Below are 26,404 nucleotides of genomic sequence, written 5' to 3' on the forward strand. Positions count from 1 at the left end.
TGTTGACACCATTAGCAACACAACACGTGAGCACACAGGTATTTACAGGGTGGACAATCGGTTTGAGCTGACTACATGTCTTACAATATGATTACCAATGCGATCTTAGCGCCAAGATAACCATAACTCTCACAAATTCATATTAACTAATGAGTGAGTGAGTGAGTTTGGTTTTACGCTTTTTAGCAATATTCCAGCAATATCATGGCGTGGGACACCAGGAATGGGCTTCACACACTGTACCCATGTAGGGAATCGAACCCGGGTCTTCGGCGTGCTGAGGGACACTTTAACCACTAGACTACCCCACCGCCCTCCTACTCACATATGAGACTATTACCCTATTAACTAATGACATTCATAGCACTAAGATTGCTTTGTGAAACATACCATAGAACTAAGATCATTAACATTGGCTTATGACATTTATAGTGCTAAGATCGCCTTTTGAACAAGACTTAGAACTAAGATCTTTGTGCTGAGAAGATTGTGACACCCCTTTTTCAACACTGAATTACGACATCCATAGCGCTAAGATCGCATTGTAGAGCAACAGGATCCAGGACAATGATCCACAGGGTTAGAGCCATTGCTTGATATTGTGGAAAAACCAGTCAAACTTTGTGGTCCATGAATCTCCATATGCATTCCCGAATTGTTCCATGAAGTACTTCACAGCCTCCTTCTCAGTCTTCTCCACTGCCAGAGTCTTTCGAATGTAGCCTATGTCATCTAGAGACTGAAGCTCTGGGATTCCGCACGACAACATCAGCGTGAACAGAGTGATGAACAGGTGGGCATGTTTCCGCAGGAACACGTAGGCAGATATACACAGCTTCTGGAACCTGCAATCAGAACAATAATAAATAAACAAAATAAAACAAAACCCCAATAAACAGGAAGTGGGAGTGTGACCTTTAGTCAGGATACCATCAGGGTGCCGTTGTACAAAACAACCTTAGCGCTGAGACTGTCGTAAGTCTGTGTTACGATATGGGAGTTACGTTCAAGTCTGTGTTACGATATGGGAGTTACTAAGATGGTCACCTCCATTACATTAGGGTTGTTTTGTACAACTTCCAAATCCTGGACAACAAGTGTGAACATACCCTACTCCGACGGATGGATTACTGACTGAGACAAAGCCTTTCAAGTTTACTCTTAACAAATACTGACATATCTCTCTTAGTAAGAGGGCTCCTTTCCACAAAGTGATCTTAGTCCTATGTAAGTCGTAAATGTATGTAAAGAACAGGAGTCATGACTGTTTAAGCAGTAAGATCAGTCCATGGAATGGGACTCAGAGGTAATTCTACTCTGGCTACAGAGTCTTAGTTGAAACTGACTACTAAATCTTCATATATTACTCAGCAGGTACAAGCATAGAGTAATCGGGACATAGTTGGTTCCTGGTGAGTGAAAGCATGAATAACATATACATCATCTTGGCATGATGGCACAAAACATGATCCTGACCACCTGAAAATCAGCTGTTACAACATCCCTCAGATCGGTCAATTTTAATTACACTGCTTACATACTATATCACAAACCTAACAAGAAAACCCTTTATTTTTTTCAAAATGGCTGCTATGATGGCCATCTTGAAAATCAGAAATATAAAAATCAAAATCAGAAAACCTCTTTGGAGAAATCATGATGTCATCTATGGTTGGAACAAGAGTGTGAAGTTTCAGCTTCATTGGTCTGGTAGATTCCAAGGAGAATATGGATAAAAAAACCCCAAAACCAGGCTACAAAACAACCCTACTCAGGACAATATCTTTCTTACCGTTCATACTCTTCCTGTTTTGATGGCTGGTCTGCACCCTTAGCTATCACACTCGGATGAAATCCTCAGTCAGGACAAATGGAACACGTTCTCTGTTGATCCCAAACTTTTTCTTTTTGTGATCCAAAAAATGACCGAAGTCAATGTGGAATACCTGCAAAGTAACAGAAACAACAGCTATTTACAGTGTTATTGTTGGAGGACTATCAGAGTTGTTAAACCTTCAAAGTGAGTGAGTGAGTTGAGTTATTCCACTTTTATCAAGGCATGTCAGGGTGAGCATGTGAGTGAGCATAGTTTTAAGCCGCTTTTAGTAATCTTCCATCGATATCATGCCAAGGAACACCAGAAATAGACATTGTGGGGCATCAAACCCTGGTCTTTAGTGAGTGAGTGAGTGAGTATATTTTTACGGCGCTTTTAGCAATATTCCAGCAATATCACGGCAGGGGACACCAGATATGGACTTCACACATTGTACCCATGTGGGGAATCGAACCTGGGTCTTCTGCGTGACGGGCGAATGCTTTAACCCATAGGCTACCCGAGTGAACACTTTAACCACTAGGCTACCCCACTGCCATCCCCTGGTCTTTAAGCATGAGTGAACACTTTAACCACTAGGCTACCCCACTGCCACCCCCTGGTCTTTAAGCATGAGTGAACACTTTAACCACTAGGCTACCCCACTGCCACCCCATGAGTGTAGGCTACCCCACTGCCACCCCTGGTCTTTAAGCTGGTGAACACTTTAACCACTAGGCTACCCCACTGCCACCCCCTGGTCTTTAAGCATGAGTGAACACTTTAACCACTAGGCTACCCCACTGCCACCCCTGGTCTTTAAGCTGATGAGTGAACACTTTAACCACTAGGCTACCCCACTGCCACCCCTGGTCTTTAAGCATGACCCCTGGTCTTTAAGTGAACACTTTAACCACTAGGCTACCCCACTGCCACCCCCTGGTCTTTAAGCATGAGTGAACACTTTAACCACTAGGCTACCCCACTGCCACCCCCTGGTCTTTAAGCATGAGTGAACACTTTTAACCCATAGGCTGCCCCACTGCCACCCCTGGTCTTTAAGCATGAGTGAACACTTTAACCACTAGGGCTACCCCCTGGTCCATGGTGAACACTTTGCCACCCCCTGGTCTTTAAGCATGAGTGAACACTTTAACCCATAGGCTACCCATAGGCTGCCACTGCCCCCCTGGTCTTTAAGCATGAGTGAACACTTTAACCACTAGGCTACCCCACTGCCACCCCTGGTCTTTAAGCATGAGTGAACACTTTAACACATAGGCTACCCCACTGCCACCCCCTGGTCTTTAAGCATGAGTGAACACTTTAACCCATAGGCTACCCCACTGCCACCCCCTGGTCTTTAAGCATGAGTGAACACTTTAACCACTACCCTACCCCACTGCCACCCCTGCCACCCCCTGGTCTTTAAGCATGAGTGAACACTTTAACCGGCTAGGCTACCCCACTGCCAGCCCCTGGTCTTTAAGCATGAGTGAACACTTTCACCCATAGGCTGCCCCCACTGCCACCCCTGGTCTTTAAGCATGAGTGAACACTTTAACCACTAGGCTACCCCACTGCCACCCCCTGGTCTTTAAGCATGAGTGAACACTTTAACCCATAGGCTACCCCACTGCCACCCCCTGGTCTTTAAGCATGAGTGAACACTTTAACCACTAGGCTACCCCACTGCCACCCCCTGGTCTTTAAGCATGAGTGAACACTTTCACACATAGGCTACCCCACTGCCACCCCCTGGTCTTTAAGCATGAGTGAACACTTTAACCACTAGGCTACCCCACTGCCACCCCCCTGGTCTTTAAGCATGAGTGAACACTTTAACCACTGGGCTACCCCACTGCCACCCCCTGGTCTTTAAGCATGAGTGAACACTTTAACCACTAGGCTACCCCACTGCCACCCCCTGGTCTTTAAGCATGAGTGAACACCTTTACCACTAGGCTACCCCACTGCCACCCCCTGGTCTTTAAGCATGAGTGAACACTTTAACCCATAGGCTACCCCACTGCCACCCCCTGGTCTTTAAGCATGAGTGAACACTTTAACCCATAGGCTACCCCACTGCCACCCCCTTGTCTTTAAGCATGAGTGAACACTTTAACCCATAGGCTACCCCACTGCCACCCCCTGGTCTTTAAGCATGAGTGAACACTTTAACCCATAGGCTACCCCACTGCCACCCCCTGGTCTTTAAGCATGAGTGAACACTTTTACCACTAGGCTACCCCACTGCCACCCCCTGGTCTTTAAGCATGAGGGAACACTTTAACCCATAGGCTACCCCACTGCCACCCCCCTGGCCTTTAAGCATGAGTGAACACCTTTACCACTAGGCTACCCCACTGCCAGCCCCTGGTCTTTAAGCATGAGTGAACACCTTTACCACTAGGATTCCCCACTGCCACCCCCTGGTCTTTAAGCATGAGTGAACACTTTAACCCATAGGCTACCCCACTGCCACCCCCTGGTCTTTTAGCATGAGTGAACACCTTTACACACTAGGCTACCCCACTGCCACCCCCTGGTCTTTAAGCATGAGTGAACACTTTAACCCATAGGCTACCCCACTGCCACCCCTGGTCTTTAAGCATGAGTGAACACTTTCACCCATAGGCTACCCCACTGCCACCCCTGGTCTTTAAGCATGAGTGAACACTTTAACCCATAGGCTACCCCACTGCCACCCCTGGTCTTTAAGCATGAATGAACACTTTAACCCATAGGCTACCCCACTGCCACCCCTGGTCTTTAAGCATGAGTGAACACTTTAACCCATAGGCTACCCCACTGCCACCCCCTGGCCTTTAAGCATGAGTGAACACTTTAACCACTGGGCTACCCCACTGCCACCCCCTGGTCTTTAAGCATGAGTGAACACTTTAACCACTAGGCTACCCCACTGTCACCCCCTGGTCTTTAAGCATGAGTGAACACTTTAACCACTAGGCTACCCCACTGCCCTCCCCTGGTCTTTAAGCATGAGTGAACACTTTTACCACTAGGCTACCCCACTGCCACCCCCTGGTCTTTAAGCATGAGGGAACACTTTAACCCATAGGCTACCCCACTGCCACCCCCCTGGCCTTTAAGCATGAGTGAACACCTTTACCACTAGGCTACCCCACTGCCAGCCCCTGGTCTTTAAGCATGAGTGAACACTTTTACCACTAGGCTACCCCACTGCCACCCCCTGGTCTTTAAGCATGAGTGAACACCTTTACCACTAGGCTACCCCACTGCCAGCCCCTGGTCTTTAAGCATGAGTGAACACTTTTACCACTAGGCTACCCCACTGCCACCCCTGGTCTTTAAGCATGAGTGAACACTTTAACCCATAGGCTACCCCACTGCCACCCCCTGGTCTTTAAGCATGAGTGAACACTTTTACCACTAGGCTACCCCACTGCCACCCCCTGGTCTTTAAGCATGAGTGAACACTTTAACCACTAGGCTACCCCACTGCCACCCCTGGTCTTTAAGCATGAGTGAACACTTTAACCACTAGGCTACCCCACTGCCACCCCCTGGTCTTTAAGCATGAGTGAACACTTTAACCCATAGGCTACCCCACTGCCATCCCCTGGTCTTTAAGCATGAGGAGTGAACACTTTAACCACTGGGCTACCCCACTGCCACCCCCTGGTCTTTAAGCATGAGTGAACACTTTAACCCATAGGCTACCCCACTGCCACCCCCTGGTCTTTAAGCATGAGTGAACACTTTAACCACTAGGCTACCCCACTGCCACCCCCTGGTCTTTAAGCATGAGTGAACACTTTAACCCATAGGCTACCCCACTGCCACCCCCCTGGCCTTTAAGCATGAGTGAACACTTTAACCACTGGGCTACCCCACTGCCACCCCCTGGTCTTTAAGCATGAGTGAACACTGTAACCACTAGGCTACCCCACTGCCAGCCCCTGGTCTTTAAGCATGAGTGAACACTTTAACCACTAGGCTACCCCACTGCCACCCCCTGGTCTTTAAGCATGAGTGAACACTTTAACCCATAGGCTACCCCACTGCCAACCCCTGGTCTTTAAGCATGAGTGAACACTTTAACCCATAGGCTACCCCACTGCCACCCCCTGGTCTTTAAGCATGAGTGAACACTTTAACCACTAGGCTACCCCACTGCCACCCCCTGGTCTTTAAGCATGAGTGAACACTTTAACCCATAGGCTACCCCCTGCCACCCCCCTGGCCTTTAAGCATGAGTGAACACTTTCACACATAGGCTACCCCACTGCCACCCCCTGGTCTTTAAGCATGAGTGAACACTTTAACCCATAGGCTACCCCACTGCCACCCCCTGGTCTTTAAGCATGAGTGAACACTTTAACCCATAGGCTACCCCACTGCCACCCCCTGGTCTTTAAGTATGAGGGGTGAACACTTTAACCACTGGGCTACCCCAGCCTATGTCAGTTTGATGTTGGATAAAAGCCTGGCAAACATTAAGAGAAAGAAAACATCATTAACAGTTTATATATAACAATGTAGTTGCTAAAAATGATGATGTAGTTGCCAAAAGTAATGGTGTAACAATATCATGATGCACACCTGTCCTTCTTCTGTCACCATGATGTTTTCAGGATGCCTGTCGCCGATGCCCAGAACGAACGTGGCGACACAGTAGCCTGCACATGACCTTGTAAATGCGTCGATTGCTTGGTCATATCTGTAAGGAAGGCAGTGATATAAACATGCTATGCAGACATAACACAAAGCTTCTCTTTGTCAAAATGATATCCAAGAAAGTGATTCTGTTTGTTGCCCTCTTCAGGAGGTGAGGTGAGGTGAAATTGGGTTTAACGTCGTGCTTGAGCATATTTCGCTCATATGACGACGTGCATGTGTGTGTATGTGTATGTGTATGTGCGGCTGCTTGTACTAGTCCAGACTTAAGCTGGTTTTATAGTGCTAGCCCACTGAGATACCATGCCGCAGTGAAGCATGAATACCCCACTCAGACACATTATACTGACTCCGAGACGACCAGTCCTTTTTGTACCCATCAATGCCGAGAGCCAGGCAGGGACCAACAAGAACCATATTTTAACGTCTTTTGGTATGACGCGGTCGGGGATCGAACCCGTGACCTTCCGCTCTCCGGGCGGACGCTCTAACCCCTACACCACAGAGGCGGTCCCCTCTTCAGGAACTTTCCATGATGATGTACATGACGATGAACCTAACCGTGGAAATGAAACCAAGAAGTACCTGTCTGCATTCTTCTCCTTGATCCAGCGGTGAAGCTGTGAAGAATCCATCTGAATGGCGGCCCGAGTTCCTCCCCGAGACTGTATCGATGTGATCGTCTTGGCATTCCGAACAACCTGAATCAGACCCACATCCTTCCCTGTTGCCAAACATCCATAGGGAATCATCCTGAAATTACATGAAAGTTTGTGGTACATATGGCATGTATTCAAACCTGGATCAAAGCACACAACAATTGGACTTGATTTCAGAGTGAGTGAGTTTATTTTACGCCACACTCAGCAATATTCCAGCTATATGGCAGTGATCTGTAAATGATCAAGTATGGACCAGACAATCCAGTGACCAACAGCATGAGCATCAATCTATGCAACTGGTATACCATGACATGTGTCAACCAAGTCAGCGACCCTGACCACCCAATCCCATAAGTCGTCTCTTACAAAAAGCATGGGTCACTGGCGACACATGAACATGACATAATTTTGAGCAGTTCCTACAAATTATCACAGAACACTGAAAATCTGTGTTGACCATATGCAGATATCTGTGGACCCACCTGAGGTCCAGGCCTTCAGCCTTCCAGATGGTGTCCATCAGCCGTATCACCTGGAGAGTCAGCATGTCCTGTCTCAGATCTGGGACAACAATCAGGATATTCTCAAAGAATTTGTTCATTTGCAACATAAGCTGTTTGTGAGATGCTTGTTAGATGTTGTATATTTTGTACTCAAGCTTTATTACATTAGCCTCTAAATGATCAAGTCTGGATCAGACAAACCAGTGACTGATGTTACGAGCAACGACCCACTCCATTAGGATATCAAACTTGCAACGATGTCACTGGACCCGACAACTCGATCCATTTCGTAGCCTTAAACAACAAGCATAGGTTGCTGTGGACCTACCATATTTCCTCTAATAACCTGGTGTAATTCAGCCAGATCCAGCCTAATAGTGTTTATTAATTCAAGTTTCAATGGAAATAAATATAGATTCTCCATTGGTTTATTTATTATTGATTTATTTCATTTGAAACTGCATTGGAAACATGTGGCACACCTATCACTGTGAGTTGTTTACTCACAGCGCTTATTAGAGATCCGGTGCTTATTAGAGTATTCTAAACAGGAATTGCAGTAAGCCTTAAACTGAAGTGGACCCAACAGGATGAAGCTCACACGTTCCTTATTCCAACTCTGCCATACACTAACACTGACTGACTGACTGAGTTTGGTTTTACGCCGCTTTTAGCAATATTCCAGCAACATCACGGCGGGGGACACCAGAAATGGGCTTCACACATTGTACCCATGTGGGGATTCGAACCCGGGTCTTCGGCTTGACGAGCCAATGCTTTAACCATTAGGCTACCCCACCGCCCCCATACACTAACACAGCTTATTAGGACTTGTTAGTTTTAATGAAAATATCTGGCCAGATCTGTCATCACAAATAAAGGCTTACCATCACCATTCTTGAACATAAGTCTGTAGTCCGCCTCATGCACGTCTCTCATAGGGTCAGGGTTACTCCACACCAACCACAGGGGGCGCTTCTTGGACGTCATGACGCGGCAGTCAGCTTGTCTAGAAATGGTGGTATCAACAATAAAACCTATATCATACATGTACATGGGGTGAGGTGTGGAGTGCAGTGTGGGGACTTACATTATTATCTCCACCAGGATGTGGGCCTGGTTAAGGGCGGAGGGGGAGTGCTGATGGAGAGAGAGAGAGAGAGAGATAGAATGAGAGCGAAAGAGAGGAGAGTGTGTGAGAGCGAGTGAGAGAAAAGAGAGAGAGAAGCGTGTGTGAGAGGGAGAGAGAGAGAGCAAAGAGAGAAGAGTGAGTGTGTGTGAGAGAAAGAGTGAGAGATTGTGAGCAAGAGAAAGAAAAAGGAGAGAAAGAGAGAGAGAGAGAGAGAGTGATTGTGTGAGAGAGAGAGCAAGAAAAAGAGAGAGAGAAAAAGAGAGAGAGAGAGAGAAGAGAGACTAAGACTTACATGACCTCCCCAAGGACATGTGCCGTGTTGAGAGGGGAGATGATGCTCTGGAGCGCCTCCTGGTAGTCGGGCTGCTGCAGCTGTTCCTGCAGGAACTTCATCTGCTCATCCTGAAACACGACAACTACGTAACAGAGACAAACAAGGAGCTTCTGAGCCAAGACACGGCTAACCTGGAGATGCTTCGACTGATCAAGCACAACTAGACTTTCTTTTTTTCCAAAGCCTATCCCTAAAATCAATCTTTCTGTCATCAATTTCAATGTATACTTATTTTACTATTTTATCCTCTGTATGCATTGTATGTATGCTTTTATGTAGCGCCTTGAGCATGTATCAGTGGGTGGAAAATGGCGCGCTAAAAAATGAAATTTTTAGAGTAAAATTAATATTTTTATACTTATCCTGACTCATTATTATTATTATTATTAACTACCAGACTACCGGGCTAAGGTCAGCCTACATATGTTGGTTTTCTTATTCCATGCCACACACTATTCACTCTAGTCCACTAGCTGGGTCTACCAACTTGTGCTGAGGAACAGTAAAACTACAAGGATGGTTATCCTCATACACAGGTGTCACTTGAAGTAATAATTTGGAACCAGTTCTCAATGCTTTCAGTTTTGATACAAATAGCAACTGATTATAACTCATACAACAGAAAATGTAAAACAATGTCCGCCTTTTTCTAACATTCCAGGTAGAATAGCTTTAAAGCATAGCCAGTGGTTCACTGAAATAATGACCAGTGTATAAATTACACCCAAGTAACTAAGTCTCAGTTATGTTTAAGTAGATGTTGAAGATCTACAGACAAGTCAAGGGTAAATATAATGGCTGCCCAAACCAACAAGTATCAGACCTTTAACATGGTTTGTATCTAATTGAACACCTTTGACCATCACCAGAAGAGACTATGGGCATACTTACATCTTTGACCTCTGACTTGAGCATGTCAGTGAGTTTAGTTAGCTTTTCTAATGCCTCCACCTGTCGACTCAGTGTCTTCAGGAACGACCCACATCCTCGACAGTACGCCTCTAACATCAGGCCAAACCTCAGCCGAGATGATGTCTGGTGCATCTCAGATCTGTAGTGAGAAGTTTGATTGTCTATGTGCCTACATTCAACTCCACAACAATGCAGGAAGGTTAGACACACACACTTCAAATATGATACATTAGTTTAAGAAAGTACCCACTATTTTCAATTTCGTTTAAGGGAATTTTATAACAATATTTTGGGGGATGTGTGGGATTGGTTATGGAAGGGGCACCACTGACGACATATTTAACATTGTACCCATAAATATGAGCGGGATTCAAATCTGGGTTCTCATGCAGAAGACATTAGGCCATAATTAAACTAATAATTGTTTCATTTTCAGTCTCTTCATGAGAGCCAGATTGTTCCTGAACTCTTCCCACTGCCAGGTCAATTACACCGTGGTGGACGTACTTGAGATGCCAGAAGAAGAAGTTTCCTATCCTCTGGGACAGAAGGGCTCTCTTCAGTAGGAACTTTGTCATTGGATTGTCCATATACGGTTCATACTTCATTGCCTGAAACAATATTAAAGTACCAAGATGAAAAATAACAAAACAAACCGTCAACATTCGTGGAGTGTCCGTTTCTGGATACACTCATCCATATTCCAGCTTATGACTGCAGCCTGTATAAAATCTAGTGATTGATATAATAAGCAACGTCCCACACTGTCCGGTTACACGTCACACAATCAACAAAGTCACAGAGTGTGACCTCCCCATCATTCAGTCAGTTCACACAACAAGCACTGTCTGTTGTGACCACACTCTGAACCAACATTTAACTTAACAACGGAAATTCTGCACATTAGTGAGTGAGTGAGTTTAGTTTTACGCCGCCGCCAGCAATATTCCAGCTATATGGCGGCGGTCTGTAAATAATCGAGTCTGGACCAGACAATCCAGTGATCAACAGCATGAGCATCGATCTGCGCAATTGGGAACCGATGACATGTGTCAACCAAGTCAGCGATCCTGACCACCCGATCCCGTTAGTCGCCTATTACGACAAGCATAGTCGCCATGAAGGTTACTTACTGCATCCAACAGCAGTGGGTGAGTGAGTTCTGATAACACCACCTTTGAACAGTTTTCCAGTTACATAAAGATGTGTCAACATGTTGGTGGAGAGCCTGAAGTAATCCTGGCCTTCGATGTTCACCAGTTACCATAGTTACAAATAGCTAATAGTCTGTGACTATTGAAAATCTACTGAGACTAGTTGTTCCCGTCAATAGTCACGTTATATAATGCAACCAGTAGAAATGAGCCGTGGATACAACCACTGGTGTATATGGTGGCATGACTAAGGGAGGCAACTCTGCACAACAGTCTCTCTGGGGATTGTGTGACCATATTCCCTTCCAACAGTCTAAGATAACATGAGAATGAGTCCCTACCTGCACAAGCTGCAGTAGATACTGCGACAGTTTGTCGTCACGGAGACCGCGGTCCAGACAGATAACATGAGAATGAGTCCCTACCTGCACAAGCTGCAGAAGATACTGTGACAGTTTGTCGTCACGGAGACCGCGGTCCAGGCATTCCACGGCAAACTGTCGGACCCTCAGGTCGGAGTAGGAGCAGTCCAACAGTTCCAAGGCCACCTCCGGCAGGACCGAGGGCCATCTTCTCAACAACACATACAGCTGAAATAAATGGGAACTACAGTCAAACACCATTGAGTCAAAGTTGAAGGGGGCTACATAGATATTTCAAGTTATCCAAGGTCGACCATCTCCTTATAACACATAAGCAGAAATAAAGAGGTACACCAGGAATCATACCAACAGTCTGGACTACACTGAATGCATGGTGCTGATCATGTTCTGAAACTTTTGGTAAGCTAACATTTTGTGTGCAAATAATCATCTGTCACAGTCTCCAATTTTGCATGAAAGAGCCCAGATGTATCCCAGGAAAAGGCTTATTTAACAAAACTGTCACCATGAAGACCAACCTGTGCTACATTTTCTCTGTCATTCCACTTCACAGAGGACAACAGCTTGGGCAGAGAGTGGGGCATTCCTAAACAAAGCTCCCTGAAACACAACCGCATATATTGAAGACACTGATACATACAAAAAACTTTAAGACACATGATGTCCAGCTGTACCTCAATGGACCTAAAATAATTTTGGACCACACAAACCAGTATAGGAGATGTTTAATGCTACTGGGCCATTATGACATACAAGTGCGTGAGTGAGTGAGTTTAGTTTTATGCCGCTTATGTGATGGAACAGCAGAAATGGGCTTCACACATTATATCTATATGGGATATCAAACCTGGGTCTTCATTCTGACGAGCGAACGCTTTAACCACTAGACTACCCCACCACTCCTTATAACATACAAGCACCACAAAACCTGACTTGGTCAACAACAAGCACGGGATGTTTGGGGCCTATTCTATCCCCACTGGGGCTCCTGGCACATGACAGTTTACAGATGACAATATCATCTTCCTTGGTCAGAAACCTGCCGAGTTGAAAGTAATCACTAACTTGGCAGTACTGTTTTAAAGGACATAGTTATGGAGATGCTCTTTCCTAATATCACATGGTCAGTGTGAATACAGTCGTATTACCTACCTCCTTTTCCACAAGAGTTCCTTGTCCTGCTCAGACAGATCTGACAGAGGGTCTTTACTGATGATGTCCTCCAGCATCTTCCTGTCACGTTCCAGCTCCTGTTTGGTGTCAATCTGAAACATAATTAACAGGTAATCTCCAGGTGAGGAATGGGCTGTGCATGAGTAAAGTGTTTTTGAAGCTGGAAACTTTGTTATAGAGGCATTTCAACATTGAATGGAGAAGGAATATATATGCAGTGTGAGATGGGATAAGTTTAAATATTCATTTTGTTGACATTTTTTAAACAAATTCATGTGATTACAGTCAAATAACATTACATGTAAAGTTTCTTTCTTTCAGAATTATTTGTAAACATAAACAAATGCTTTCATAAGTTTTACAGAACCACTTCAATTTTGTTAATGCTGCAAGAAATTGGCTCAATATTTCCAACTTCCTATGATGGTTTACAGAACCATGGATATGAAAACGTTCAATCTTAGAGTTATTTTCTGTTTTTATAACTTTATGGTTATACGCTGACACAGCCTGATTAGTATCATTGTAGGTGAAGGTCGTCTCGAGCACCTGGCTGTATGTATCCCGATGTGTGATGTGATTGGCCAGCTGTTCGAAGTGTGAGTCAGGGGGGTACCGTACAGGATGGCTGAATCTGTCAAACTCCAGCTCCAGACACGGACAGTCTTTGTCTGGGTTGGATCCTGGAATAGTGAGCCACAGTCAGCTACCTGATCACCTTACAGACGGGCCATTTGAAACAATTTCCACTGATTCCATACATACACAATCCTTTCCCTGAGGAGCTGAACTGGTACTTTTTGTTCTTTTTACAACCCTGATTTTTAATATATATTGTTCCAGTATGTTCTGGAAGACAAGGAGGAACATTAACGCACTGAAGAACAACAAATATCACTGTGAGAATCAAAGCTAGGTTTTCAGAATGACACGTAATCACCTTCAGTCACTTGCAGCCCCAGCCCCCAGTCAGCAGCTAGATAACTACCCCACATATATCCCCATTTTGTATGCCTGTCTTAGATGGTATATGAACATATATAACAAAACGTCTATGGTATTGATGGTAATGCTCAACATCTCTGAACTGAAAACAACTTAAAGATACTTTCTATATAAAGTTATTAAACCTAATTATGCTTCTTTTACCATCTTTACGAGTTACGAGTGTAAGAACACTCTAAGCCTAAAAGTTTCTACAGTATAAGTTATGGAGATCCTCTTTACAAGGGAGATACCAGTTCTCACAATGTTGCACCTGTCTTCATGTTATTCCCCAGTTGGTGCTAACCAGTTAACATGGTAGGATAACGTTCAAAACATGGAACCAAACCACTGATATACCTGGTGATCCGATGGGGTTAACCAAGTCGTCCATTCCTTGGGGCATGGGCCAGAGGTGGAGGCTGATCTTCTCTGACAGGAGACGGTCGTTGAAGTCAAACATCTGAAGGTTGCCCCACGCCAGAGCATAGTGGACCTGTTAGAATGTAGGGATATTAGTAACAGTTTTACAATATCACGGCAGGTGACACAAGAATGGGCTTGACACACTTGGATATCAAGCATGTTTAATCCACTAAGCAACCCAACATACATCTATTTACATATGACATTAAATATTAACTCACTCACTCACTCTATTTACATATTCCATCCCAGATCTTAAGTTTTACAGTCAGGAGTTGGATTTAAACTTTTTAAACAGTATTTCATCAAAATAATCTTGGAGGAAAACTCAAAGTGCTGCTGGTCTCAGATGTCTAGCAGCTTGGTTAAACCAATGAGGTGTGGGGGGTGTGGAGTTGATACTGTAGAATCATAATCAGAGCAAATGCAGCATTGGACCCTTAATCGTTCCAGCATCCCTGAGGGCTCAACTCTGCTCAAGACACAAATGGGAAGGGATTTCAAATTTGAAAGCTAAATGCTATCGAACTACGTGTTGACAAAAAAAAAAGGTGGCAAAGCTAAGAGTTTCCTCTGAACACACAACCCAGGTCTAACTACCATGCGTACAGCTTCACATGGTCTGAATACTTATTTTACTGATGTAGTTCAAAATGGCCGCTAATTTTCCCATTTTCGGGTAGTCATGATATAGATTGACTTCCGTAGACCTAACCGTTAAAGATAACGCCGACATGTATCGATGGAAAATTATTAGCTATGAATTTCCTACAATTTGATATATGACTTATGAGAATTGGAGAATTTTAAAAGAAGTTATGATGAAAAAAGTAGAAAAAATGATTTAATTTCTCACTCCTCCCCCCCCCCCATTATGAAAAATACAAGAAGACAAAGTCATCAATATCCCCCGCAATAACAAAATACTCTTCATGAATATGTCTACGAGTTATGTTTATGTCAAATGTTTTGGTGTGTATATAGCTAAGTGGAAGGAGAGTACTGAAAGGTTTCAAAGTTCTGCTCCAGAAAGGAGCACTACCACCAAATTCAGTTGAAGCCAAAGTTGTTGCCATGGAAACACAAAAAAACCCATTTTATTCAGAAATCCAAAACTACCAAAAGGCACCAGTTCACCACTAGACCTACCTATGCATGACTTTTTTTTTAAGATCTGCTCCGGAAAAGAGCACTACCACCAATTTCAGTCAAAGTGAAACTTGTTGCCATGGAAATGCCAAAAACACTTTATTCAGAAATCCAAAACTACCAAAAGGCACCAGTTCACCACCAGACCTATCTATTTACCACATTTGGTGAAGAAATAGTGAACGGTTTTAAAGTTCTGCTCCAGAAAAGAACACTACCACCAATTTCAGTCTGTGAAACTTGTTGCCATGGAAATGCAAAACATATTAGATTCAGAAATCCAAAACTACCAAAAGGCACCAGTAGACCACCAGATCTATCTATGTGCCAAGTTTGGTGAAGAAATAGTGAACGGTTTTAAAGTTCTGCTCTGTAAAAGAGCAGACCGCCTCCGTGGTGTAGTGGTTAGAGCGTCCGCCCAGAGAGCGGAAGGTCGCAGGTTCGAACCCCGGCCGCGCCATACCAAAAGACGTTAAAATATGGTACTTGTTGGTCCCTGCCTGGCGCTCGGCATTAATGGGTACAACAAGGACTGGTCGGCTCGGAGTCAGTATAATGTGTCTGAGTGGGGTATTCATGCTTCACTGCAGCATGGTATCTCAGTGGGCTAGCACTATAAAACCAGACACATACACACGCATGCACGTCGTCATATGAGCGAAATATTCTCAAGCACGACGTTAAACCCTATTTCACCTCACCTCACCTGTAAAAGAGCACTACCACCAATTTCAGTCTGTCAAACTTGTTGCCACGGAAATGCAAAATATATTATATTCAGAAATCCAAAACTACCAAAAGGCACCAGTAGACCACCAGATCTATCTATGTGCCAAGTTTGGTGAAGAAATATTGCATGGTTTTAGAGTTATGCTCTGGAAAAGACGCAGTCCATTTTAATACCCCCCGCAAAACGTGTTGTGGGGGATGATAAAAAATCTGCAGGTCTCTTGATCTTTATTTAATAAGAAGTGTATAAGCTACAATCATGCCAAATTTCATGCTTGTAACACAAAGTGCACAATTCAGTGAAAAAACTGCACTTATCCGCTAGGCTATTAGTTACACTAAAACATGCAGTATGTAGAAACTGTTTCTTGGCATCAGCATAACAAAGAAACAAAGGAAATTAGGCCAAATCTTACCAGGCAAGGCTGGTGCAACTGCTAAGTTACAGAGTGAAACATTCCCCTCGACAACTGTTTTCGTAAAACCCTTGGCTGATGTTAATGTTTGGACATTTTAAACTTTCCCTTTAGAATAAAATAATCCAACCTTCTTGTTCTTCCTCTTGGAGACAGAGCAAATTGAGAGACAGAGACGAGCACTGCGAGGGATGTCTGGAATGGGCAGGAACTCCAGCCACTGATCCCAGCGTGGATTGGTCGAGTCCACTTGCTGGGTGTTACGTGCTTCACACAGTGGCTCCGTCCCGTGGTACACGCATGCTTTCACGTAAATCTGACGAAAGAAGAAACAGGCAATAATAAGAATTGTCGAAAAAGAAAACCTGGAGCTTAGTTGCTGGGTTGGTGAGTGAGTGAGTATGATTTTACCGCGATTTTAGCAATATTCCAGCAATTTAACGGCAGGGGACACCACGAATGGGCTTCACACATTCTACCCATGTGGGCAATGGAACCCAGGCCTTCAGTGAGACGAGCCAATGCTTTAACCACTGGGCTACCCCACTGCCCCTGCTGGGTTGGTAAACTTGACAAAGCATGCATACCTTGCCCAGCTCCTTGACGTTGACGTATGTGGCACAGTTCATCTTTATCCTCAGCATGGCCTGAACATCCCACAGAGACACAGTCTGCTGGTTGTTGATCTCGTTTAGTGCCTGAATACCTAAAATTTAACCAAACCTGAAGAGGTTTTCAATTCTTCGAAGAGAGTCGTCCTTGGGGTACATATTATGCATTTTCCAAGCTGAAAATGTCCTGTGACAGTTGTATCAATGTTTTTTGAATAAAAAGATTGTACAATAAATAAACCCTTTTATTTACTATACGGCCCCTACCTCACGGAGTTACCTCCCGTTGCGCATGCGCACCAACTGGGTAAGCTCCTAGACCCGTATCATCATTCCTTCTGCTGAATATATCAGTGAACAGAATTGCGGGAGTATGGAGGCCCTACCCCAAGGATCGACTCTCTTCAAGAATTGAAAACCTCTTCAGGTTTGGTTAATTCTTCTTCATAGAGATCGCCCTTGGGGTACATATATTATGCATAAACACAGACTCCCAAAGACCGGAGGCCAGGGAGGAGGGAATTCTGTCCACGCACACACAAAATATAGCGATCGTATCATGGAAAAAAATTGAACAGACGCCATAACACTCACCTGTCACTTGTCCCAGTTGCGCTTCCGCAAGATGCATTATGGGAGAGGAACTGACAGGGAGGATTTGTGCTCAAAGACGACCTCCATACGTTTAGCATAGGCAATCGCGACATGTAATTAATGTCAACAAAACCCCACCCACCCACGTCGATTAGTGAGCACCGTGAGAGGGGAATGTCAATACCGCCACAATCGACTAATTACTCCAGAGAGAATCGAAAGGGGGTAGTTAGCTCACAGTAGCAGACATGTCAATAATACACAATTATTGTACAGCACCGTCAATAAACAAACCAATAAACCAAGACACACTCGGTCAGGGTGGCAGGACACTGTCCACTGGAGAGAACAGAACGCCAAAGCTCGCACGACACGGAATGTGTATCGAGCTGGTAGTGCCGTGATAAACGCGTTTTGGCCGGCTCCAAATAGCGGCAGAGCAGATCTCTTCAATGGGGAGTGCCGATGCAAAAGCTTTTGATGCGCTACTGCCCTGACCGAAAGTGAGCCTTCAACCCCTCAGGGGAGGCTTGCCCTTAGCCTGATAAGCGCACAAATAGTAGAAACTAGCCAGCGAGACAAAGTCTGCTTGCTCGCTGGCAGACCAGCCTTCCCGCCACCGTAACAACAGAACAGCTGGGTACCCGCACGGATTCCCCGCGCTCGCTTGATATAGACTTTGAGCGCCTCCACGGACATCCAACGGGTGAGTGCTCAGAGGAGTGGTCCCCGATGTGGAAGGCTGGGTAAGAGTGGGAAGTTCGATAGGAGCTGTCACATGGAAAGCGTGATCGACCTTCGGGCGTAAGTATCCGGGAGGCTTAATGCTGACACGATCAGTGTGAAACACAGTCAGCGCCGGTCGGACGACATAGCATGTAAATCGCCAATCTCTACGCCCAGATGTTACCGCCACCAGAAAACAGCCTTCCAAGTTAACAACTGAATGGAAATAGCCGATAGGTGTGAGAAAGTTGGATCGACAGCCAATCGAGCACGATTGACAAATCCTAAGGTGGACTGGTTCGGCCTGAGAGCAGGTCGAATCCGCTCCGCCAGCCAGCAAGAAAGCGCCAGACGAGAGGGTGCTGCCCCAGAAGAGCACCATCGACAGGGGTGTGAAAAGTGGAAATAGCGTGGAGTAGCCACTTAATGGTCGGGCCGCCAGGCCTTCTTCCAAACGAGCTTGCAAAACTCCAATACTCGACTAAATCCGCAGAAAAGGGATCTGCAATCCCCCTATCTGAACACCAGCGCCAAGATAGCGGGACCACCTATCCTCATACTGAACGCTTGTCTAATCCCGCCGAAGCCAGAATTGTGTCTGCAACTGCTGCAGGAATTCGCGGCCTCGAGGCTAGACCTGACAGAGGCCAAGCCACCCACTGAATCCGCGGATTTGGGTGGGGCCCGCTCTGAGTGAGAATGTCGGGTCGTAAAGGTAATAGAACAGGAGGCTGAGCCAGAAACCTGAGAATTACCGAAACCAGCTCTGTGACGCCAAAGCGTGCCAGTAGCACAAGCAGCCGAGCTGGCTGGGTGGACAGCTGTGAAAGGACACGGGAATGAGTGGTAACGGGCGGAACGCCCAGAGCACTTTGCCCGTCCAATCCAGCAGGAAGGCGCCGGCAGCCAACGCCTCTGGGTCCGTATTCGAGCAGAACACGGTGTCTGATGCGCCCGCCGACGCAAACAGATCCACCTGGAACGCAACCCGCATAACTGGGAGATTACTCTGAAAATCTGCCTGTCGAAAGCATCCACTGCATGGGGCCAGGATCCGCGAGAGCGATCTGCTCGCGACGCTCTCCAGCCCCGGAGATAAACAGGGAGTACCTGACAGTCGCACTGGTCGCATTCAGAGGAGAAAGTCCCACGCCCCGGAGGAGCTGGGGACACCGCGTCGCCTCTGCTTCAGGATGTACGACATGGCCGCCTGGTTGTCCAACTGAAGACGGACTACCTGGCCACGGACATGCTCTCTGAAGCCAAAACCAACCGCGACAGCTCTCAGTTCCAACACGCTGATGTGAAGGTGGGCTTCGCTTCGACCAGAGTCCGGACGCCGACAGACTGCCCAGAACACCCCCAGCCCGTGAGGGACGATCGGTCTGAACTGTGAGAGCTGGCGCCGGGATTTCCAAGGGGATCCCCTGGTGAGATTCCCCGACATTTGTCCACCACTGAAGGTGAGGTGTCAACCACTGGGACTGTGAGACTGCGCCCAGATCCTCCGCGGTGAGCCCACAGCCGAGCCAAAGCTTGCTGTATAGGGCGATCCTCAACCGCCCGCCACACGACAGAGATCGCCGCCGCCATATGGCTCCAGTAGACGGAGCCAAGTCCGTGCTGGTGCCTGGGGCTGGGAGAGGAACGAAGATACCATCTCCCAACTCTGGTGATCCGTCGGGCGACAAGGAAACGAGATCCTTGTTTGTTTGAATCGGCGCCCAAGAAAACCAAGTCCTGGGTGGGTACCAGGTCGGATTTCTTGAGGTTGATTATCCACCCCAGTCGAAGTTAGAATGTCTATCACTGTGTGAGTAGCATCTAGACTCGCTGGCTGTGTTAGTGCTCCGAGCAACCAGTCGCCGAGGTAAGGGTAACAACGCCTTCCTTGCTAACGAAAGCCAGGGTAGCTGGGACTAACATGAGCTTGGTGAACACCCTTGGGGCAGTCGATATGTCAAGGGGAGCACCCTGAATTGGTAACACATCCCGTCGTAAGAGAACCGGAAGGTACTGCTTGAACGATGGATGTATGGGCACATGCAGATACGCATCCTTTAGGTCGATTGACGTGAGCCAATCGCCGGGCTGAACAGATGAGATCACCGAGCGCAGTGTCTCCATCTTGAAGGATGGTACTTCTAGCATGCGGTTCAACCCCTTGAGGTTGAGAATGGGACGGAACCCGCCGTCTTTCTTCGGGACGAGGAAGTACGTGGAGTAAAATCCCGCCTGTTCCTCTCCCCGTGGAATGCGCCGATTGCGGACTTGTCCAGCAGAGCCTGAACTTCGTCGCGCAATATGTCCGCCCTTGCCTGACATGACGGCACCGGAGTGCGGCGTATGCCGGTGAAGTCGGGCGGACCTCGCTTCCACAGTGGTAAATGGCCGATGCTGACGGTGGCCAGCACCCAAGCATTGTTGGTAGCCTTCTCCCATTCCGGCAGGAATAGAGAGAGGCGGCCTCCCACTGGGATATGGGGTAGGAGCGCGTGCGTTGTCCCGAGCAGCGGAGCTGACTGGGCGTGACACACGGCTTGAGCGACAGCCTGATGGGTTAACGGGAGGTCGGGCAGACCTCCCGCCGCCCGCGAAAAGGCTGGGAGCTAGTCGAGGACTGCTCCTTGCCCCTACCCTTGGCGGACCTGTTCTCCTCCGCCTACCCCTACCAAGCGCCGGCCAGCCGGCAGACTCGGTGTAGGCTGCACCCCGGGCGGAGGAAGGTGGAACGGAGCTGGGCGAGACACCCGCTGGTGCTCCAACAAGGCCTTAGAGTCCTTGAAGGAGGTAGCTGCAGCGGCAGCCTCCCGAATGACCTGCTGTGCCCCTGGAAAGAGGGTCGCCCCAGACGGAAGGGGAGGGCCAGCAAGGTCTGCTGCGCCGCTGCCGAAAGTACCGAGACGCCGACAGCCACAGCTTGCGATCCCCATGACTCGCGCACATCACCGCCGACGCAGCAGACCGCAAAGAGTCGCGCGAGGTGGGCCTGTACTTCCGAGAGAGCTGACGGAGCAGCACGACATGCGTGGCTTAAACGCCACCAGCATGCCCTCCGCTTCCAGGGCCGACCTCTGAATCGAGGAGAGGTAGGCCTCATGGACCACCACCCTGACCTGCTGCATTATGCCCGTAGACCTCCTCGTAGGTCCGCACGCATGCCTCAGGGGCCGCCAGGGCAAACGGTGGAGTAACACGCCTCTTTGCCGAAAGCAGCCGGAGCTGCTCCGAGGAAGCCGAGCCAGCCCCCCAGGGCGACGGAAGTGAAAACACACACTCGCCCACGATGGGAACCACTTAACAGGATTCCTCCCAAAGCTGGTATCTCCGCATAAGCCCGCAAGTCGAACCGACACGGGAACCAGACAAGAGGGGATCAACCACGCCCTGGACCAACGAGGGCAGAATGCGGAGCTGCGCTCTGCGTAGGCTGCCTAGGGGCAAACGCCCGCCTGGCAAGCGGAACTCAGCCGAAGTCCGAGCTGCCAACAGGCACCGCTGCCTGGGGTAGGCCCTCGCAATCCTTTGCCGGACCTCCCGCAGAGCCGGGCAAAACGAAAGCACCGCCATGCTCCTCTACCTCCCCAAGCTCCATCGACTCGGCGCTCGAGCCCGAAGTCTGAGGCTGGGTCTCCTCTGAAAGAGGACCCTAACCCCGACCCGTGGGCTGCCTAGCACTAGGAACCACAGAGAGGGAAGAGCAGACAGAGTGCCCCGTGATCAGCCTGCAAGCTGCACGACCTCGTCCCGAGACGCTGGAGGCAGACCAGGCAGAACTGGTGCCTCCCGCCTCATGGGGCGGGAGGGCGAGGGATCGGAACCCCAGGAATACTCAACGGTCCCCGCGCCAAACTCAGAGGGGACTGGGAGCACCTCCCTCCGGGCAGCCGAGGCGTCCGACCCGGCCAGAGGCAACGGGTCTACAGACGCCTCAAGGCTGAGGGATCGAGCCGAGCCCGGCGATCCCACCCCCTGACTCTCCGCCCCCCGTCCGGAGTGAGCGAGGAACTCCTGCCGGAGCCCTCCAACAGACTCACGGACGAGGGACTTCACGGAGTCCATATGTTGCTGAAACAATTTATCCATTAAAGACATGTCAAACCCACCAGTAGAAGCAGGAGAGGGGGCTTGGCTTTGGGATTTTTTTCCCTTACGAGACCGCTTTTGGGCCTTAGACGGGGACCTGGGTCAGTTCCCCACCCGCCTCTCGCATCTCTTTGTAAAAGAGAGTGTCAGCCGCCCTCCTCTTTTGGGCACGGGGGGAAAACCCAAGACATATTGGACACACTTCGGCGTCATGGCCGGTCTTTTCCAGACAGGCTACACATTGGTCATGCCTGTCGGCCCGTGGAATGCTCTGTCCACAGACCGAACAGGACGAAAAGGCCTGAAAGCAAACACGCAAGCATGTAGCTAACGGCGGACCAGCAACATATATACACGTAGAAAACATTGAAAAATACGTGAAGGCTACCACGGGAAGTAAGAGTTGGTTCAATACGCAATATTACGACCACATGGCACGCTAAACTTCCCGCCATGGCAGAGCAACATGTGCGTAAACCACGGGAAAGTTAGCGTATTAAAATTAATACAAAGTCACAATTATGAAACAACCAACTGTAAAGCTTTACTGTTCCTTTCATAGGCAAATAAAGACCATACATACAGGTGGTGTAGTATCAGACATAGTTTTCTTATTCAGAAAGTTCAGCGCTGTACGGCTCATGGACGTCTGTTCACGGCAGTGACAGCAGAAGGAATGATGATACGGGTCTAGGAGCTTACCCAGTTGGTGCGCATGCGCAACGGGAGGTAACTCCGTGAGGTAGGGGCCGTATAGTAAATAAAAGAGTTTATTTATTGTACAATCTTTTTATTCAAAAAACATTGATACAACTGTCACAGGACATTTTCAGCTTGGAAAATGCATAATATGTACCCCAAGGACGATCTCTATGAAGAAGAATAACCACACAAGGGAAGTAACTCTCTATTTTCAGTGAAATGGAAAGGAGGGCCTCTAAAAAAAAATGTGAATGTTCTCTTATTATGAATGAATTAAACCTTATGCATCAATTTTACTGCAATAACATAGCAAGGGACACAAGAAATCAGCTTAAAATATTGTGCATGTGTTGGGCATAGAACAGGCAAGATGAATATATACTTTAACCAGTAAGCTGCCTCATTCACTATTATGAAAAACATCAAATTACCATGTGTTTATACCATATCACAATCATTACTAGTGATACCATTAGCCATGGTTTGCCTAGTCCATGTCCACACATGGATGTTCTAGGTATGGTAGAATTACACCCAGACTACTACTGAAAGTCTCGTCACACAGACTTCACCGACAGAGACGTACCTCGTACAGAGTATGATGGCAGGAAAAACTCATTCTCATGCAGGGAATCAAACACACTCTCCTTCAGCAACAGCATCAACTGGGGGATCCTCTCATTGGCAATGCACTCACGGATCGGCTGCAGGCATCACAGAATTAAATAAGTCGTCATTATTACATAATTAGCAGCCGCAAGACAGACCCAATTATTCCAACCTTGTATCGGTTGATCTACTGTAACAAAATACTACTGAAACATATCACTTGCATGAAGTGAGTGAGTATGGTTTTACGCCGCTTTTAGCAATATTCCAGCAATATCATGGAAATGGACTTCCCACATTGTACCCATGTGGGGAAACGAACCCAGGACTTCAGCGTGACAAGCCAACACTTGAACCACTAGGCACCCCACCACCTCGGCTTGCATGAAGGCGTCCTTTGCCCACTAATTCTGTATACTGATCTTAAACCAGTGAATACAAGCTGATGGGTCTTCCCTTATTTAACATGGGTAGAATTTAAACTGGTACTTAATCTGTTTTGCACACTGTTTTACATATAAGTGTAGCACATTTGTGATGAAACATAGGTTCATATTACGATGAGCTCGTCACGCCGAAGACCCGGGTTCGAATCCCCACATGGGTACAATAAGTGAAGCCCATTTCTGGTGTCCCCCGCCATCATATTGCTGGAATATTGCTAACAGCGACGTAAAAAAACCAAACTCAGTCAGTCAGTATTAGCATCATGTGTACAAAACACAAAAAAAACTGAAAAGATGTTTCATTAATGCATAGGTTTGCTGCACTGTCCTCCCCACACACAACTGTATTGTCAACTGACCTTATACTGGCTGATGGGACAGTCCTCCCCACACACAACTGTATTGTCAACTGACCTTATACTGGCTGATGGGACAGTCCTCCCCACACACAACTGTATTGTCAACTGACCTTATACTGGCTGATGGGACAGTCCGCTATTGTCAACTGACCTTATACTGGCTGATGGGACAGTCCTCCCCACACACAACTATTGTATTGTCAACTGACCTTATACTGGCTGATGGGACAGTCCGGTATCGTCAACTGACCTTATACTGGCTGATGGGACAGTCCTCCCCACACACAACTGTATTGTCAACTGACCTTATACTGGCTGATGGGACAGTCCGCTATTGTCAACTGACCTTATAATGGCTGATGGGACAGTCCTCCCCACACACAACTATTGTATTGTCAACTGACCTTATACTGGCTGATGGGACAGTCCGGTATCGTCAACTGACCTTATACTGGCTGATGGGACAGTCCGGTATTGTCAACTGACCTTATACTGGCTGATGGGACAGTCCTCCCCACACAACTGTATTGTCAACTGACCTTATACTGGCTGATGGGACAGTCCTCCCCACACAACTGTATCGTCAAATGACCTTATACTGGCTGATGGGACAGTCCTCCCCACACACAACTGTATTGTCAACTGACCTTATACTGGCTGATGGGACAGTCTGGTATTGTCAACTGACCTTATACTGGCTGATGGGACAGTCCTCCCCACACAACTGTATTGTCAACTGACCTTATACTGGCTGATGGGACAGTCCTCCCCACACAACTGTATTGTCAACTGACCTTATACTGGCTGATGGGACAGTCCTCCCCACACACAACTGTATTGTCAACTGACCTTATACTGGCTGATGGGACAGTCCCCTCCCAACACAACTGTATTGTCAACTGACCTTATACTGGCTGATGGGACAGTCCTCCCCACACACAACTGTATTGTCAACTGACCTTATACTGGCTGATGGGACAGTCCTCCCCACACACAACTGTATTGTCAACTGACCTTATACTGGCTGATGGGACAGTCCCCTCCCAACACAACTGTATTGTCAACTGACCTTATACTGGCTGATGGGACAGTCCTCCCCACACAACTGTATTGTAAACTGACCTTATACTGGCTGATGGGACAGTCCTCCCCACACACAACTGTATTGTCAACTGACCTTATACTGGCTGATGGGACAGTCCTCCCGACACACAACTGTACTGTCAACTGACCTTATACTGGCTGATGGGACAGTCCTCCCCACACACAACTGTATTGTCAACTGACCTTATACTGGCTGATTGGACAGTCCTCCAGGAAGAACTGGTCACACCCACACACTTTTAGAACGTATGCATGGCTGTACTCCTCTATGCACCGCTGGGTGTGCTCCTTTGACATCATCATCAGTCTACGTCGTCGACGGATGGTTTCCGCAATCACATCTGTTGGTGTTGCATTGTGGGCAACCTTCACGCTGTATTTAGATCTATTATTGTCCTCGGCCACAACCCACACACAGATTATCACAGAGTTATCTGAAAACAGTTTTAACTCATAATTCATAAATTGTCATCCTAACGTCATAAGTACACTTGTCCCCTTCCTTCTCCACTTGTGGAATCCACATCACATACAATTATTTTAAAAAAATATAATAAAATATACAACACAAAGAATACAAGTGTTTGCCACTGATATGGCAATGTCCCCTGCCGCTAAAGAATGGAATATCTATATTTCCTATTTTTTATTTTTTGGTCAGGTACGAGAAGCCTGAAATGACTGGTGTCTGCATAATCACCCAATGTAGGCTGTCAACATAATTGAATACAT

General features: G+C 47.1%; 1 protein-coding gene across 1 annotated transcript in view; it reads right to left on the bottom strand.

The window, feature by feature from the left end:
• Positions 1 to 345: 345 nt before the first annotated feature.
• LOC124267808 (phosphatidylinositol 4,5-bisphosphate 3-kinase catalytic subunit alpha isoform-like) overlaps positions 346 to 26,404 on the bottom strand; it is a 31,509-nt gene continuing 5,450 nt past the window's right edge. The window contains 19 exon segments of the mRNA XM_046702798.1: positions 346 to 845; positions 1,793 to 1,842; positions 1,845 to 1,946; positions 6,404 to 6,521; positions 7,064 to 7,231; positions 7,623 to 7,701; positions 8,531 to 8,652; positions 9,068 to 9,177; positions 10,001 to 10,160; positions 10,529 to 10,632; positions 11,601 to 11,765; positions 12,077 to 12,158; positions 12,711 to 12,823; positions 13,281 to 13,414; positions 14,076 to 14,211; positions 16,566 to 16,751; positions 17,023 to 17,141; positions 23,741 to 23,858; positions 25,856 to 26,106. Of these exon segments, the coding sequence (XP_046558754.1) occupies positions 581 to 845; positions 1,793 to 1,842; positions 1,845 to 1,946; positions 6,404 to 6,521; positions 7,064 to 7,231; positions 7,623 to 7,701; positions 8,531 to 8,652; positions 9,068 to 9,177; positions 10,001 to 10,160; positions 10,529 to 10,632; positions 11,601 to 11,765; positions 12,077 to 12,158; positions 12,711 to 12,823; positions 13,281 to 13,414; positions 14,076 to 14,211; positions 16,566 to 16,751; positions 17,023 to 17,141; positions 23,741 to 23,858; positions 25,856 to 26,106 (2,582 nt within the window). The 3' untranslated portion in view covers positions 346 to 580.

Source organism: Haliotis rubra, unplaced genomic scaffold (genome assembly GCF_003918875.1).
Source record: "Haliotis rubra isolate DU_JTF1 unplaced genomic scaffold, ASM391887v1 Scf134, whole genome shotgun sequence".
NCBI classification, from domain to species: Eukaryota; Metazoa; Mollusca; class Gastropoda; order Lepetellida; family Haliotidae; genus Haliotis; species Haliotis rubra.